This window comes from Bison bison, unplaced genomic scaffold, assembly GCF_000754665.1.
Source record: "Bison bison bison isolate TAMUID 2011002044 unplaced genomic scaffold, Bison_UMD1.0 scf7180017864068, whole genome shotgun sequence".
Lineage (NCBI taxonomy): Eukaryota > Metazoa > Chordata > Mammalia > Artiodactyla > Bovidae > Bison > Bison bison.
Window position 1 is genome coordinate 4,236,114 of NW_011494640.1, and position 15,216 is coordinate 4,251,329.

The 15,216-nt window shown below is 52.8% G+C and overlaps 1 protein-coding gene across 1 annotated transcript; it reads left to right on the forward strand.

Moving 5' to 3' along the window:
* Nucleotides 1–950: 950 nt before the first annotated feature.
* Nucleotides 951–11,453, forward strand: NMUR1 (neuromedin U receptor 1). Its single transcript, XM_010836963.1, has 3 exons — nt 951–1,016; nt 3,551–4,436; nt 7,433–11,453. Exons 1-3 carry the CDS (start codon nt 1,014–1,016, stop codon nt 7,813–7,815), a joined length of 1,272 nt encoding a protein of 423 aa, XP_010835265.1. The 5' UTR covers nt 951–1,013; the 3' UTR covers nt 7,816–11,453.
* Nucleotides 11,454–15,216: the final 3,763 nt, after the last annotated feature.

Below are 15,216 nucleotides of genomic sequence, written 5' to 3' on the forward strand. Positions count from 1 at the left end.
GCTGAGAAGAGCAGGCGGAACATCTGAATGGCAGAGAGCTAGTTGGGGTATCTGGGGTGGGAGAATATGCTTATGGGGGTGTGGGCTGGTGCGCAGGGGTAGGGGGACCAGGAAGGCAAGCGGGAGTGGGGAGGTCCAATACCAGGCTAGACTCTGGTGTTCTTATTCAGAAGGGAGTGTTGGGCCCTACAGAAGGTTTCCAAGGAGTGGAATGCTATTGTGGGGATGTTCAGGAAGATGGCTGGGCGGTGGGAGGCCACACTAGAGGGACAGTGGAGGTTCTTACAGCAGTCCTCGGGGATGGGGCACAGCCAAGACCTGGACTTAGGGGCTGGAGGACCCAAAGGCAGAGGGGGTGAAGGGGGAGGGGGTGGAGACTGCTGTCCAGGGACTGAGATAGACAGAAGGGGAGGAATCCCATGTGAAGCCTAGGAGCCTGGGATGAGACCCTTTGAGGCTTGTTGATTTGGAGGGGCTGGTGGGATGTCCTTGGGGGTAAGTTTGAAAGGCAGGGCTGGAGAAGGTGGGATCTGGAAGGACACTGTAAGAAGGGTTATGCGAAGAGTCAGCATGCTGGAACACGGGGACAGAGATGTGAGACCCTGATCACTCCAGTGGCATCTCTCTGAGGCTCAGTTTGCTCATCTATAAAATGCGTTGCTGTGAGGGTTCCGGTGTTCCTGGAAGCGCCCCCCATCAAACACTTGGAAACACAATCGCTACGGTCTGTGGCGTCCGGTGGGACCCCCAGATAAGTGTGTCAGGGTTCAGCCGTTGAGGGGGGCTAAACTGGGCTGAGGGGACGCCACTGCCCCCTGTTGGCTGTCTGGGCCAGAGCGCCCCTGGCCCCCGACGGGCGGGGCGACCTGCGGGCTGCTAGCGGGCTGGCCGCCTCCAGACTGCCAGTCGGCCCGCTCTGGCGCCGCGTCCGTCAGTCGATCAGTGCGAGGACGCCCGGCCAGCGCTCGGCGCGTGGGCTCCCGGCCCCTGGGATCTCGCGGGGCGCAGGCGGCATGGTAGGTGCGCGGGATGTGGGCGCGGCGGGGAGGGCGCGCCCGCAGGGTCGCCCCAGAGTGGTAGGGATCGCAGGGCCAGTTGGGACGCGTTCCCCGCCACCCCGCTCTCCGGAGGACTCGCAGTCTCCTTGGGTATATCTGTCTTTTCGCCGGCCTTGCGCGCCGGGAGGCATGGGGGGCTCTGGTGCGGCGACCTTTCCCCGGGTTCGCAGGAGCCTCTCTCGAACCCGGGTCGGCGCCTGCGCGTTCTCAGCTCATCGCTGCGGTCCCGGCTTAGCTCTCGCAGCAACCCGGGTAGGGAGGCCGGGAGAGGCAGGGGCGGGAGGAACTTTTGAGGGGATAAAGATGCCCCTCCATCCCAAAATGCGGGGATTCGGTGTCAGAGAGGCAGGAAGGCTGGGGGAGGCTTCTGGGTGGAGACTTTGGTGAGAAGATACTCGGGGTGAAGAATACTTGGGATTTAGGGGAGAGAAGGACCTGAAAAAGAAAGTTGAACGGTGGGTACACAGGTACGTGGGCAAGGGAAGCCCCGAACCCGCATCTGAGGAGATGAAATGGAGCTGGAGCGAGGATCCAGGGAGAGGATCCAGAAACCAAGCCGGAAAATCGGCGGTTGCTCAGAAGGGAGGGGAGGTGGTGGTGGCCGGTTTGAGGAACAGGCTCAGGTGGGCAGCTCCCAGTCTTCGCAACAAGCCACAGGACCAGACGAATCCCGTTCAGCCCCTGCCCCATGTCCCTTCGACTGTCCTTCATTTGCTGGGTGAGAAGTAAGGATCATGTCACTATGCATTGGAGTTGAGCACCTGAAATTTATCAGGCATGTTCCTGAGAACTTAATTCTCTCATTTACTCTTCCCAGAAACTAGCTAGGAGGTAGGCTGTATCTACTTACCCATTTTACAGATGAGGAGACTGAGGCACAGTGAGGGCCTGTCACAGAAGAGGATGGCGGACCTGGCACTTGATCCCCAGTCAGTCTGTTTAGCTTCACAGCCAGGGTTCCTTAGCTACTCTATCTGCCTGCTATGTCACTTCAGTCGTGTCTGACTCTGTGAGACCATATGGATTGTAGCCTGCCAGGTTCCTCTGTCCAAGGGATTTCCCATGCAAGAATACTGGACTGGGTTGACATTTTCTCCTCTAGGGGATCTTCCCAACCCAGGGATCGAACCTGAGTCTCTTATGTCTCCTGCAGTGGCAGGAGCGTTCTTTACCACTAGTGCACGTGGGAAGCCCCACTGTCTCTGGTGGGCTGGCAAAGAGATGGGGAGCCAGAGGGAGGAGAGTGAACCTCAGAACTGGCAGCATCAAAGGTATCAAATACTTGGACTTCAAACGGTTAGGGAATAGAAAACAGAAGTAAGCACTAACTTTTGGATCAGCATTATAGTTTTGGGCCCTTTCACTCCCTTGCTTGATGCCCAGTGACCCAGTCCTCCCAGCAAGGTCATGTAATCAGGCCCTTTTGTGTGTCAGGCAGACAGTGTGCTAATACCTTTCATGGATTAAATTTCTGGATCCTTGTAATAAGGGAACAGCCACAGAGAGGTTACCATGCAAATGGTCCCACAGTTCGAAATTGGTGAGGCTAGATTTGAATCCAAGCAGGTGTTTCCAGAACCTTTCCTTGCTCATCAGGACCAACTGATACTGTGCACTGTGCCCATTTTACAGGTGCCCAAACTGAGTGTCTCTCCCAAAGTCCATGGCTTGGAAGAGTAGAGACTGAAAGGGACTGCCGATGGCATAGCGCGTGCTTGAGAGTTTCCATCACTAACCAAAGGTTTCAGTAGCTTGTGAAATTAAAAATTGAAGTTCCGGGGCTTCCCTGGTCGTCTAGTGGTTAAGAATCCGCTTGCCAATGCAAGGGACCTAGGTTTGACCCCTGGGCTGGGAGGTTCCCACATGCTGCAGAGCAACTAAGCCCATGCACCACAACTACTGAGCCTACCAGACACAATTACTGAAGCCCACTCACGTAGAGCCTGTGCTCGGCAGCAAGAGAAGCCATTGCAATGAGAAGCCTGAGCCCCGCAACAAAGAGTGGCCCCCGCTTCCTGAAACTAAGAGAAAGCCCATTGCACAGCAGTGAAGACCCAGCATGGCCAAAAGAAAATAAATAAATAAATCTTTAACAAATTGAAGTCCCACTTTTTAAAAAATCATTTTTAAGATGTATATTTTGGGGAGAATTCTTTAAAATTTTTTATTTATTTGGCTGCATTGGGTCTTAGTTGCAGCACTCAGGATTTTTGTTGCTGCGTACAGAATCTAGTCCCCTGAGCAGGAATCGAACCTGGGCCCCCTGCATTGGGAGCACAGAGTGTCAGCCATTGGATCATCAGGGAAGTCCCTAAGATGTACATTTTTAAGATGAAATTGTGATGGGTCTTACAATGGATGGCAGAGTTTTCCTTTCTCAGTGGCACAAAAAATAATGGCCCTCTTTGTGTCAACGGCACCTTTAGCTGGAATTAGGATAGAGCCAGGTTCCCTGAGTGACTTTCTGGGTGTCTCTCTCTTCCGTTTCACAGGTTCCTCTCTGTTTCAACTGCTCCATCCTCCCTGGAGACAGGTCCCTGGGTGCAAGGAGCCGGTTGTCCTGCAATGGCAGCAGGGCTCTGGGGCCCTTTGACCCCCAGGACTTGAACCTGACCGATGAAGAGCTCAGGCTCAAGTACCTGGGGCCCCAGCAGACGGAGCTGTTCGTGCCCATCTGTGTCACCTACCTGCTGATCTTCGCGGTGGGCGCGGTGGGCAACGCGCTGACCTGCACGGTCATCCTGCGCCACAGGGCCATGCGCACACCCACCAACTACTACCTCTTCAGCCTGGCCGTGTCAGACCTACTGGTGCTGCTCGTGGGCCTGCCCTTGGAGCTCTACGAGATGCAGAATAACTACCCGTTCTTGCTGGGCGCAGGCGGCTGCTACTTCCGCACGCTGCTCTTTGAGACCGTCTGCCTGGCCTCGGTGCTCAACGTCACCGCCCTGAGCGTCGAGCGCTACGTGGCCGTGGTGCACCCGCTGCGGGCCAGGTCGGTGGTGACGCACGCCCACGTGCGCCGCGTACTCGCAGCCATCTGGGGCCTAGCCGTGCTCTGCTCTCTGCCCAACACCAGCCTGCATGGCATCCGGCAGCTAGATGTGCCCTGCCGGGGCCTGGTGCCCAGCTCCACTGTGTGCACCCTGGTGCGCCCGAAAGCCATCTACAACCTGGTGGTGCAAGCCACCGCGGTGCTCTTCTTCTGCCTGCCCATGGCCACCATCAGCGTGCTCTACCTGCTCATCGGCCTGCGACTGCGGCGTGAGAGACAGCTGATCCCCAGGCAGGAGGCCAAGGGCAGGGCCAGGACAAGCGACAGCTGCAGGCTGCGGGGGCTGCAGGATCGGGGTCGGACACAGGTGACCAAGATGCTGTGTAAGTGTTGCTGCTGGGAAGGGGGACTGAGCCAGGCGCTAGGCATGGAGCTGGGGGTTTCTGGGACCTGGGGGAAGGGGTTGAATGTTTGGGTTTACGATGGGGGATTAGCGTGAGGGGGAGTAACGCCACCCCCATCCCCGTGTGTGCATGCTTATGTGTGCATACTCTTTTAGATTAACTTGTGAGAAATTGACACGAAGGATAAATGTGAATGGTTCATAGCAGAATCGGCTGCATAATCTGTGGAGCCCAATGCAAAATGAAAATTCAGGGTTCCCTGTTAAAAAAATGATTAAGAACCTTAAGACAGCAACAGTAGAGCTGCTGTCTTGACTGTTTTAAGGTCAGGGCTTGGTGCAAATGCACAGATATCACCATGAAGCTGGCTCATGGGACCAAAGGCAGACAGGGCAGAAGCTGGGCTCCAGGATGACAGAGCTGTTCATGGGCTCTGGACCCCCAGGTCTCTTATCTTTGCTCCCAAATATGTCTTGGTTCTGTCCTTCCCTGAGCAGCCTGGGGGCATGACCTCAGACACAGAGTTCTCCTTTCCTGCGGTACTAACTGTCCTCTTCCCTTAGTGGCAGTTGAAAATCCCAGGGAAGGATTCTCATTGGTGGGCTTAGGTCATGGCTTGCCACAGGGCCAGAGTGGCAGGATGCTGAGGTGAGCAGCCCTCATAGATCCACATGGTGGGATCAGGGGGAGCAAAATTCCCAAAAGAAGGGGATGGGGGTGCTGGAAAGGCAAGGTGATGAATTTCCTGCATGCCATGTCTGTGGCTCATTGGGGACCACACAAGTGACCATGATCTAAAAGAGGTTGTGGGACTTCCCTGTGGTCCAGTGGTTAGGACTCTGCACTCCCAATGCTGGGAGCGCAAGTTTGACCCCTGGTCTGGGAACTAAGATCCTGCATGCCACACAGTACAGCCAAAAAAAAAAAAAATAGTGAGAGAAAAAAGAGTTCATTAGAGGCATGTTTGTGAGGGTCTATGTGATCAGGACAGTGGGGGCTGGGGCTGGCTAGGGCACACTCAGCTGGCTTGAGACTCTAGATCTTACTGTGGCCCTATGCATGCTAAGTCGCTTCAGTCGTGTCCAACTCTGTGTGACCCTATGGACTGTCGCCTGTCAGGCTCCTCTGTTCATGGGATTCTCCAGGCAAGAGTACTGGAGTGGGTTGCCATGCCCTCTTCCAAGACCTGACAGCTTCTACACACTCCTATAACACAGGACTCCTAAACAAATAGTTAATACCATCCCCCTAAGTTGTGGGTGTCAATTGATCTAACAGTTGTGTAATAATCTGATGGCCCTAGGCCTAACACTTTCTCATATACAGTGGTCCTGGGGAAAACAGGCAAACTGATGCTAACCCAGTCGTTGATTCTCTCCCCACCCTGCCCTATTCCACAGGGTCTGAATCAGGTAGGTGGGGTAGGCCAGGACAGGATGGGGCTGGTGAGACCTTGGTCAAAGCGAAGGGATTTTATCCAGCGAACTGGGGACTGCCCTGCTTCCACAGAGGGACTCATTCCTCTCACCCCCAAGAACAATGTCCCAGATCCCACAGTCACTTGTGCCGCCTCCTAATGTGGACCCGACCTGGAGCTGTGTGCTCACCCCTGCACTAGAGACCACCTGCCCCTGCTGCCTCCTACTTCCCTGCCCACTAGGGCCGAGTCTCTGCCTCTGGGGTGGCTCTTACCCTGGGAAAGTTGGGTGTTTCCTTAAGGCCACCTTGCTTGCTGGCTTGGGGCTCTGGTTTTCTTCTCTCTCCTGTCTTCACTTTCTGAGGACCTACTACGCACCAGGCCATGTGCTGGGGATGTTGTAAGCCATGTTCTGACTGAAATCCCAGATTATGAGGAAGGCCACAGAGGGCCGTAAGAGGGGGAGACACTGCGGGGGAAGGATCGTGAGCTGGAGAAGCAAACACGGGGAACAAGGGACAGAAATCAAGGCAGATCTGATGGCAGAGACCCAAGGAAGGGCAGGGTTAAGAGCAGGGCTGGAGGGACGCTCTGGAGAAAGAGTGAAGGCTTGGCTGCCAGTCCTGCCTTTTTTCTGGGGGTGGGATGGGACCTTTCAAAGAAAGGGGAGTTCGTGAAGGAAGGATACTGAGCTGAGCCCAGGAGAGCTGGGGGCTGGGGCTTTGAAGGCTTCTAGGGCCAAGGCAGGCAAGTGGGTGTGTGTGTGTGTGTGTGTCTGTGTGTGTGGGCCGGTGTTCATCTCCCTTCCCCTCCAGTGAGAGAGAGAGAGTGTGTGTGTGTGTGTGTGTGTGTGTGTGTGTGTGTGTATGGGGTATGGGGGCCGATGTTCAGTGTGTGTGTGTGTGTATGTATGGGGGCCAGTGTTCGTCGTGTGTGTGTGTGTGTGTGTGTGTGATGTATGGGGGCCAGTGTTCGTCGTGTGTGTGTGTGTGTGGGCCAGTGTTCATCGTGTGTGTGTGTATGGGGGCCAGTGTTCATCATGTGTGTGTGTCTGTGTGTATGTATGGGGGCCAGTGTTCGTTGTGTGTGTGTGGGGGGCTGGTGTTCATCGTGTGTGTGTGTGTGTGTGTATGTGTGCTGGTATACAGCGTGTGTGTGTGTGTGTGTATGGGGGCCGGTGTTCATCTCCCTTTCCCTCCATGACCTCCCCGTCTACTGTCCTCTGACCACAGGCCCCATTCTCCTGCTTCTCCCTGCTTATGCATCAGCAGGCATGGCCCCCGAGTGTCACCAGAGGGGTCCTTAGCCACACTGTGTCACACACTCAGTTCCAGTTCCACGGCGAGAGAACCGGACCAGGCCAGGCTTGGCTCGGGTGTCCACGGCTGGTCCAGGGCACAGCCCACTGGTCAGTCAGCGGCAGTGGCATGAGAGTAGCCTCTCCTAAAGGCACACGGCCAGGGCAGACAGACTTCCAGAAGCTTCCAGCTGGACTGTGGGCATGGGTGGCCTGTGGGAGAGGCATGGAGGTGAGAACAGGCGCCCTCTCTGCCCGCAGTTGTACTGGTCGTGGTGTTCGGGATCTGCTGGGCCCCATTCCACATCGACCGCCTCATGTGGAGCTTCGTGTCCCGCTGGACCGAGGGCCTGCTCCTGGCCTTCCAGTACGTGCACGTCATCTCCGGAGTCTTCTTCTACCTCAGCTCGGCCGCCAACCCCGTGCTCTACAGCCTCATGTCCACCCGCTTCCGGGACGCCTTCCGGGAGGCCATGTGCCTGGGGACCCAGTGCCGTGGCCACAGAGCCCACCACAGCTCCTACAGCCTCAGCAGGGTGACCGTGGGCAGCATCCTGGGTGACACGGGCTCCCCGGGCAGCCAGCCCCAGCCTCTGGCCGAGAACAGTAGCCCAGGGGGCCAGCAAGGGACGCACCCCTCCTGAGAGGAGCCTCATGCCGCTTCACCCCAAGGGGCCAGAAGGTCACACCCAGCTTTGGGGGGCCACACCTGCCTCTTCTGCAGTCTATCCTCTGTCCCCCTACCCCACTTCAACCTAGTAACTCTGACTAGCACCTGACTACTGCCCCCACACATGTATTGGAAGGATTATAAGGTTGCTGTCTGCTCTCCAGGCCCCCAGGCCTCCTGGTACAGCCCTGCCCTGGTAGGAACATCATGTCTGGTTAACTGGGCACGGCAAGACTCCATCTGGGGGTTCCCCCACCCACCCCCAGTTTCTGAAGTGTTTCCGGGGCGGCCCTCCCTTTCCATTTCTTGCTGAGCTTCCGGTTCTGGTCCACTCTGCCCCCTCTAGCTCTTGGTGCACCTGGGAACCTGCGACCTTCCTCTGACCCAACCGCTCCCCGGCCCCCAGTTGACTTATTCTGCTCTGGGATTTCCACCTGGTGGAGCCACTAGGTGGCAGGTGTGCCTGGGATCCAGGGGACCTGCTTCCAATCTCAGCTGTGCTGCCACCTCCTGTGCAGCCCCCACTCTCCCTGCTGTCCCCCACCCCCGCCCGGCATCAAGCAAATTGCCTCTCCTTACTTGCCTGGGTCCCTTATTTGCAAAACAAGAGGCCCTGACACTCTGGAGCATCGCACTTTGGCACTTCAGCTGGTTTTGTGTGTGGGTGCAGAAGTCACTGCTGGTAACAGATACCCTCAGATTAACAAGGCGGAAATTACCCTTCACATCCTCATTACCTTCAACCCTTACTCCTGCCCTGACCCCTACAAGCTCCCCACCCCACCTGCTCCAGAGCCACCCAAAGAACGTTCTTTGATTGTCCTAGAGAAGGTGAGACTTGGCACCGACTGAGGAACCACATGTGTGAGCAGAGGCCCCTGCCTGCCTCCATTCTCACCTCCTCACATGCTGGCTTGGGGGCCTGAGATGAGCGGAGCGTTGGGCCTGACTGACCAGAGAATCTCTGGGGACAAGAGACATGGGCCACCCAAGGACAAAGGGTGCCCCGTGAGTACTGCCTGGGGCTCAGTGAAGTGAGAAGAGGGTGCATGTGTGCTCAGTCGTTTCTGACTCTGAGACCCCACAGACTGTAGCCCACCAGGCTCTTCTGTTCATGGGATTCTCCAGGCAAGAATACTGGAGTGGGTTGCCACGCCCTCCTCCAGGGGATCTTTCTGACCCAGGGATCGAACCGGTGTCTCCTGCATCTCCTGCACTGCAGGCAAATTCTTTCCTGCCCAGCCACTAAGAAAGCCCTGAGGTAAGAAGAGAAATGGAGTAAGTCCTGAAATGAAGCTCCATCCTGAGTCCCCATGGATAGCTGGGTGCTCAGCCAGGACTCAGTTCATGGCCAGAACTTGTCCTGCTACAGCGCCTGGCCCGTTCTCCTCCTGAGGGGGAACTGCGGCAGAAGGAACCGTGGCCTCCCTGGCGAGGGGCTGTAGGGCCCCTGGGTGCTACGGGACTCTCCCTGCAGACTCTCCCCAGCTCAGGCCCCCGGCCCCCTGACTGCAAAGTGGAGGAGATTGTACAAAATGTTCTGGGGTTTTTGAAATTCAATTGTAAAAACAATACTCATTTTAGAAAACTGGAAATTACAAATGAGTGAAAACGAAAGCAATTTAAAGTAATTGCTGGGGATGGGGGGAGGGGGAAATAGTTGTTTAATGGGTACAGGGTTTCAGTTTGAAAGTTCTGGAGATTGGTTGCAAACCAATGTGAATATACTTGAATAATATTGAATTATACACTTAAATGGTTAAGATGGTAAATTGTATATGTATTTTATTACAGTTTTTTTTTTTTAAAGGAAGAATTAAGCCTAAAGGAAAAGAAAAAAAGAAAGTCACCTGTAGCTTTACTCTCCAGAGGTAACCACCATATATTAGACAGGATGGGCAAATTTGAGAAGGGAGCTTGTGTAAAGAGGCTGTGCAGAGCCATGAGGACCCAATGTCGTCTCTGAAATGAGCTCCCTGGAGGCCTTGGGGTGGCGTCGGGGGAGGCGGAGCCTGCCGTTGTTCCCACAGACTAACTGGACTCCCTGGAGCCTCTCTTAAGTGATAGTCAGAGCTGACGTGCTCCTGAGGCTTTGGTCAGCATTTGTGAAGGGCCAACTATGGGCAGAGAAGCCCTGGGCAGATGGGGGAACATAGGGGAGGTAAGTTATCAAAAGACCTGGGCTCTTAGTGTAAATTCGATGTATGTCTCTTGAGTGTCTCCATAGCACATCAATGGGTAGGTCCCATTTCTATTTGTCATGAGTTACCATGGAAAGTGGAAACAGCAGTTCCGGGCTCAGCCCTTGAGAAACGAGTGGAGGTAGAAAGGCCAGCCAGCAAGATCCCAGTCTCTCCTGGATGCAGCATCTTCTGCAGCTTGCTCTGCTCTTCTGCACGGTCAGGGTGGTAGGGGAGGTGGGGTGTGAGGCAGCATTGCCAAGTGCCCAGTGCTACTCCCAGGATAGGAGTGCTGGCTCCTCTGGGGCTCAAGTCACCTCATGTCCTGGCTACAGTCATACACATCCCTCCTCCTCCATGTTCAAGAGGCTGGGCCCTCTCTGCTTCCTGTCTCCTCCTTTCCTGCCGTGATCCTGGGTGATGCTGAAACCCACGTGGACAGCCCTCTGCGACCCTGGCGTCTCCTCCTGGTCTTTCCTACAGCTTTGGACACTCTTCTCCACCCCAGCCTTTTGGTCCTGTGGTCACCTCCTCACTCCTAGGACCTCCAGGAGCGTTTCCATTTCTGGAAGTGGGAGCTCTTGACCATGATTGCCTCCTTCCAGCTCTTTTGCTCTATAAGTCATAGTTATTCTTTAAACGTGTCTAACCTTCCCAGTTCTCAGCTGCTCTTCTTTCTCCCAGTCCATCAGTTGCCTCTGCTCTTCACTTCCTTTCCGAGGGTCCTAGATCCCACAGTTCATCATACACAACCCTCTCTGAAAGTATTTCTGAAGGCCAAGGCAATCACCGTTTCCTTCTCAGAAAAAAAGTTTTATTTTCTTTGGGAACTCACCAAGATGGGTGTCATCAACAAAGCTGCATTTGCCCACCCTTCCTTTTGTTAAAGTATCTGCTCAGGAAATATAAAGTATGCAGCACTTCGCATCCACTGTTCTGTAGACAGATGGCATTTCCAAATGAGTCCTGCTGTCCGGAAGCCCATCTCATTTCATACACTTCTCAGTGTCTCCGTCTTCCTCATTCTTGTCTTCTAACAGATCCACCAGGCATTCTTTGTCCCAAGTCTTCCCTGTAGAGAGGAGCTGCCTTCTTGGAGGGCTCCCTAGTATTTGCATTATCAACTAATTTGAGGGGAATCCCTCAGTGTGTGACTTGGTGGGAGACCAAGCCCAGGCTCCTACTATGAATACAGAAACTGAAAGTGTTCTGGACACGGCATCACTGACATCACTGTGACCCATGACTTACACTCAGACAGCCGGAGGGTCCCACGTTGGCAGCAAGTGATGCTAAGACCCACGACCCAGGGCAGCAGTGCTAACAGCAGCATCCCATCCAGGCTGCCCCTGGGGCTCCAGTTGCCCAGCCTGTCTTGGCTTCTGCCCATTTGCTCTGCCAGGTTTTCCAAGAGCTGTTGTTATGAGCTCCCAAGAGCCTTTCAATAAATTCCTTTTCTGCTTAAGTTGGTCAGAGTTGTTTGCCATTGTTTGTAAACCAAGAACCTTAGCAGATCCATCCACCCCTGCTGTGAAGGGTACAGACTCTGTTTGTTCTACTAGTGGTTGTCTTTACATATTCTTAAGATCAGCAGATATCATCGTTAATTGTTCTAAAACCCCAAACTGCAGTCTGTAATACTTAATCATTCTCCTTCTCACTCTATTTTTAAAACACTTTTTTTTAAGAGGCAAGAACGATGAGGACAGGCTTAAGGAATTTGATCCTAGAAACACATTTACATTTTCTAAGCACTGTAGTATGCTTCTTCTGACAAAGCAATAGGGTTTAGGTGGTGAGCAAGGACTCTGGTCAGGCTGCCTGGGTTTGAATCCTGACTCAAAAGTCAGACGGGACTTCCGTGGTTGGTGATCCAGTGGCTAAGACTCTTTGCTCCCCAGGCAGGGGCCTGGGTTCAATCCCTGGTCAGGAAATAAGGTTCCACATGCCACAACTAAAGATCCTGCATGCCACAATCGAAGATTCCGTGTACCTCAACTAAGACCCAGTGCAGTCTAATTAATTAATTTTAAAAAGTCAATCTGGCATTAGGCCAAAGTCAGTCTGGATTGGAAGATACATTTCAAAGAAACGGTGTGCAACCTGCCTGCACACATATGAGACTCAGAGGCCAGCACTGACTGCTGTATCCTTCCGGTGTCCAGGCCTGTAAGTCTACGAGGTTTAGTTTGAGGATGGTGGTTACTCCATGTCCCCTTGTGTGGCCTCTTTAAGTGCAACAGCTCAGCTTCACCTTCTTTCAAGCTTCTGCACAGGCAGAGGGGGATAGTTGGGGGGCTGCTCAGGAAGAGAGGCCACAGCCCAACTGGGGGACAGTGGGGATTCAGGGAAGGCTGTACCTGGCTGGCTAAGAGTTCCCTGACTCCGGAGAGGTGGTTACAAGCTAGGACTAGACTGGAGGCCAGGAAGCTGCTGCCAAATTTTCTGGAACATCTACAAGAGCACCTGGGATCTTCATTTTTTTTATATTTTTGGTTTTTATGGCCATGCCTTGTAGCATGTGGGATCAGTTCCCCAACCAGGAATCAAACTTGCATCCCCTGCACTGGAAGCTCCGAGTCAGGGAAGTCCCTACCTGGGATCTTTTAATCTAACATTCAAGTACCTTCATCAGCTCTAAGCAACGTGGGCCTCATTCATTCAGCTAAGTACTGAGTACCATGTGCCAGGCACTGCCTAAAGCTGAGGACGGGGGGTGGGCATACAGGCACTGGAATACAAGGGTTCTGACAGCTGGAACTCTGGGGGCATAGAAGACAGGCACCTGCCCCAGTGGAGGGAGGGCTTCCAGGAGGAGGCGAAGCTGCTCAACTCTCAAAAGTCGTGGGAGAAGGGGGCTGACTGGCCCCTGAACTGTGACCAGGAAACGGTGGAGCATCTATAGTGACAGTTCCACCAGAACAGAATTCATAGGAGGAGGAGGGGGGGACCCTAAATTAAACAGGGGGAGGAATGGACACTGGACAGGCAAAAACAATAGCAAAGCTGACTGCAGTCCAGGTTCTTTGCTCTCATTCTCTGGACTCTCCCTGGCTGCTCTTCCTGGAATTTGGACTTGAAACATTCCCTCCAGTCTGTTTCCTTGTCTGTCTGGCCTTCAGGCACAGGCAGGATTATTTTTGTTCCCATTTTATTAAATTTGGGGAAAAAATGAATTACACAAATAATTACTTCTATTCCCCACACCTAAATTAATCACTATTAACATTTTGCAATTTGATCTCTGTCATTTTCCGGACATATACTCTCCCTCATCAATGAATAATATTGGGTTGGCCAAAAAGTTCCTTGGGGTTTTTCCATAGGATTTTAAGGAAAAACCTAAGGAACATTTTGGCCAACCCAAAAGATTGTTTTCAGTCATTTGCTTTATAAGAGAACTGCCTAGAACCATCTGGTAGAAGCTCCATGGTTATGATGGATGCATGAAGCTGACACTGCCCAAACTGTCTAAACAGTGTTACCATCACTAGAAGTGGTCACTTCAGTTCAGTTCAGTTCAGTCGCTCAGTCGTGTCCGACTCTTTGCGACCCCATGAATTGCAGCACACCAGGCCTCCCTGTCCATCACCAACTCCGGAGTTCACTCAAAGTCACGTCCATTGATTCAGTGATGCCATCCAGCCATCTCATCCTCTCTCATTCCCTTCTCCTCCTGCCCCGAATCCCTCCCAGCATCAGGGTCTTTTCCAGTGAGTCAGCTCTTCGCATCAGGTGGCCAAAGTACTGGAGTTTCAGTTTCAACATCAGTCCTTCCAATGAATATTCAGGACTGATCTCCTTTAGGATGGACTGGTTGGACCTCCTTGCAGTCCGAGGGACTCTCAAGAGTCTTCTTCAACACCACAGTTCAAAAGTTATCAATTCTTCGGAGCTCAGCTTTCTTTATAGTCCAACTCTCACATCCAAACATGACCACTGGGAAAACCATAGCCTTGACTAGATGGACCTTTCTTGACAACGTAATGTCTCTGCTTTTTAATATGCTGTCTAGGTTGGTCATAACTTTCCTTCCAAGGAGTAAGCATCTTTTAATTTCATGGCTGCAATTACCATCTGCAGGAGCCCAGAAAAATTAAGTCAGCCACTGTTTCCCCATCTATTTGCCATAAAGTGATGGGACCAGATGCCATGATTTTCATTTTCTGAATGCTGAGCTTTAAGCCAACTTTTTCACTCTCCTCTTTCACTTTCATCAAGAGGCTCTTTAGTTCTTCTTCACTTTCTGCCATAAGGGTGGTGTCATCTGCATATCTGAGGTTATTGATATTTCTCCTGGCAATCTTGATTCCAGCTTGTACTTCTTCCAGCCCAGCGTTTCCCATGATGTACTCTGCATAGAAGTTAAATAAGCAGGGTGACAATATACAGCCTTGACGTACTCCTTTTCCTGTTTGGAACCAGTCTGTTGTTCCATGTCCAGTTCTAACTGTTGCTTCCTGACCTGCATATAGGTTTCTCAAGAGGCAGGTCAGGTGGTCTGGTATTCCCATCTCTTTCAGAATTTTCCACGGTTTATTGTGATCCACGGAGAAGGCAATGGCACCCCACTCCAGTACTGTTGCCCGGAAAATCCCATGGATGGAGGAGCCTGGTAGGCTGCAGTCCATGGGGTCGCTAAGAGTCAGACACGACTGAGAGACTTCACTTTCACTTTCCACTTTCATGCATTGGAGAAGGAAATGGCAACCCACTCCAGTGTTCTTGCCTGGAGAATCCCATGGACGGAAAAGCCTGGTAGGCTGCAGTCTATGGGGTCGCACAGAGTCGGACACGACTGAAGCGACTTAGCAGCAGTAGCAGCAGCGTTGTGATCCACACAGTCAAAGGCTTTGCCATAGTCAATAAAGTAGAAATAGATGTTTTTCTGGAACTCTCTTGCTTTTTTGATGATCCAGCGGATGTTGGCAATTTGATCTCTGGTTCCTCTGCCTTTTCTAAAACCAGCTTGAATATGTGGAAGTTCACGGTTCATATATTGCTGAAGCCTGGCTTGGAGAATTTTGAGCATTACTTTACTAGCGTGTGAGATGAGTGCAATTGTGTGGTAGTTTGAGCATTCTTTGGCATTGCCTTTCTTTGGGGCTGGAATGAAAACTGACCTTTTCCAGTCCTGTGGCCACTGCTGAGTTTTCCAAATGTGCTGGCATATTGAATGCAGCACTTTCACAGCA

What these genes read in the sequence shown, in the direction of transcription:
- NMUR1 (XM_010836963.1), top strand. An exon ending in ACAGGTGACCAAGATGCTGT is followed by an intron (nt 4,437 to 7,432) that starts GTAAGTGTTGCT and finishes CTCTGCCCGCAG; the next exon opens with TTGTACTGGTCGTGGTGTTC.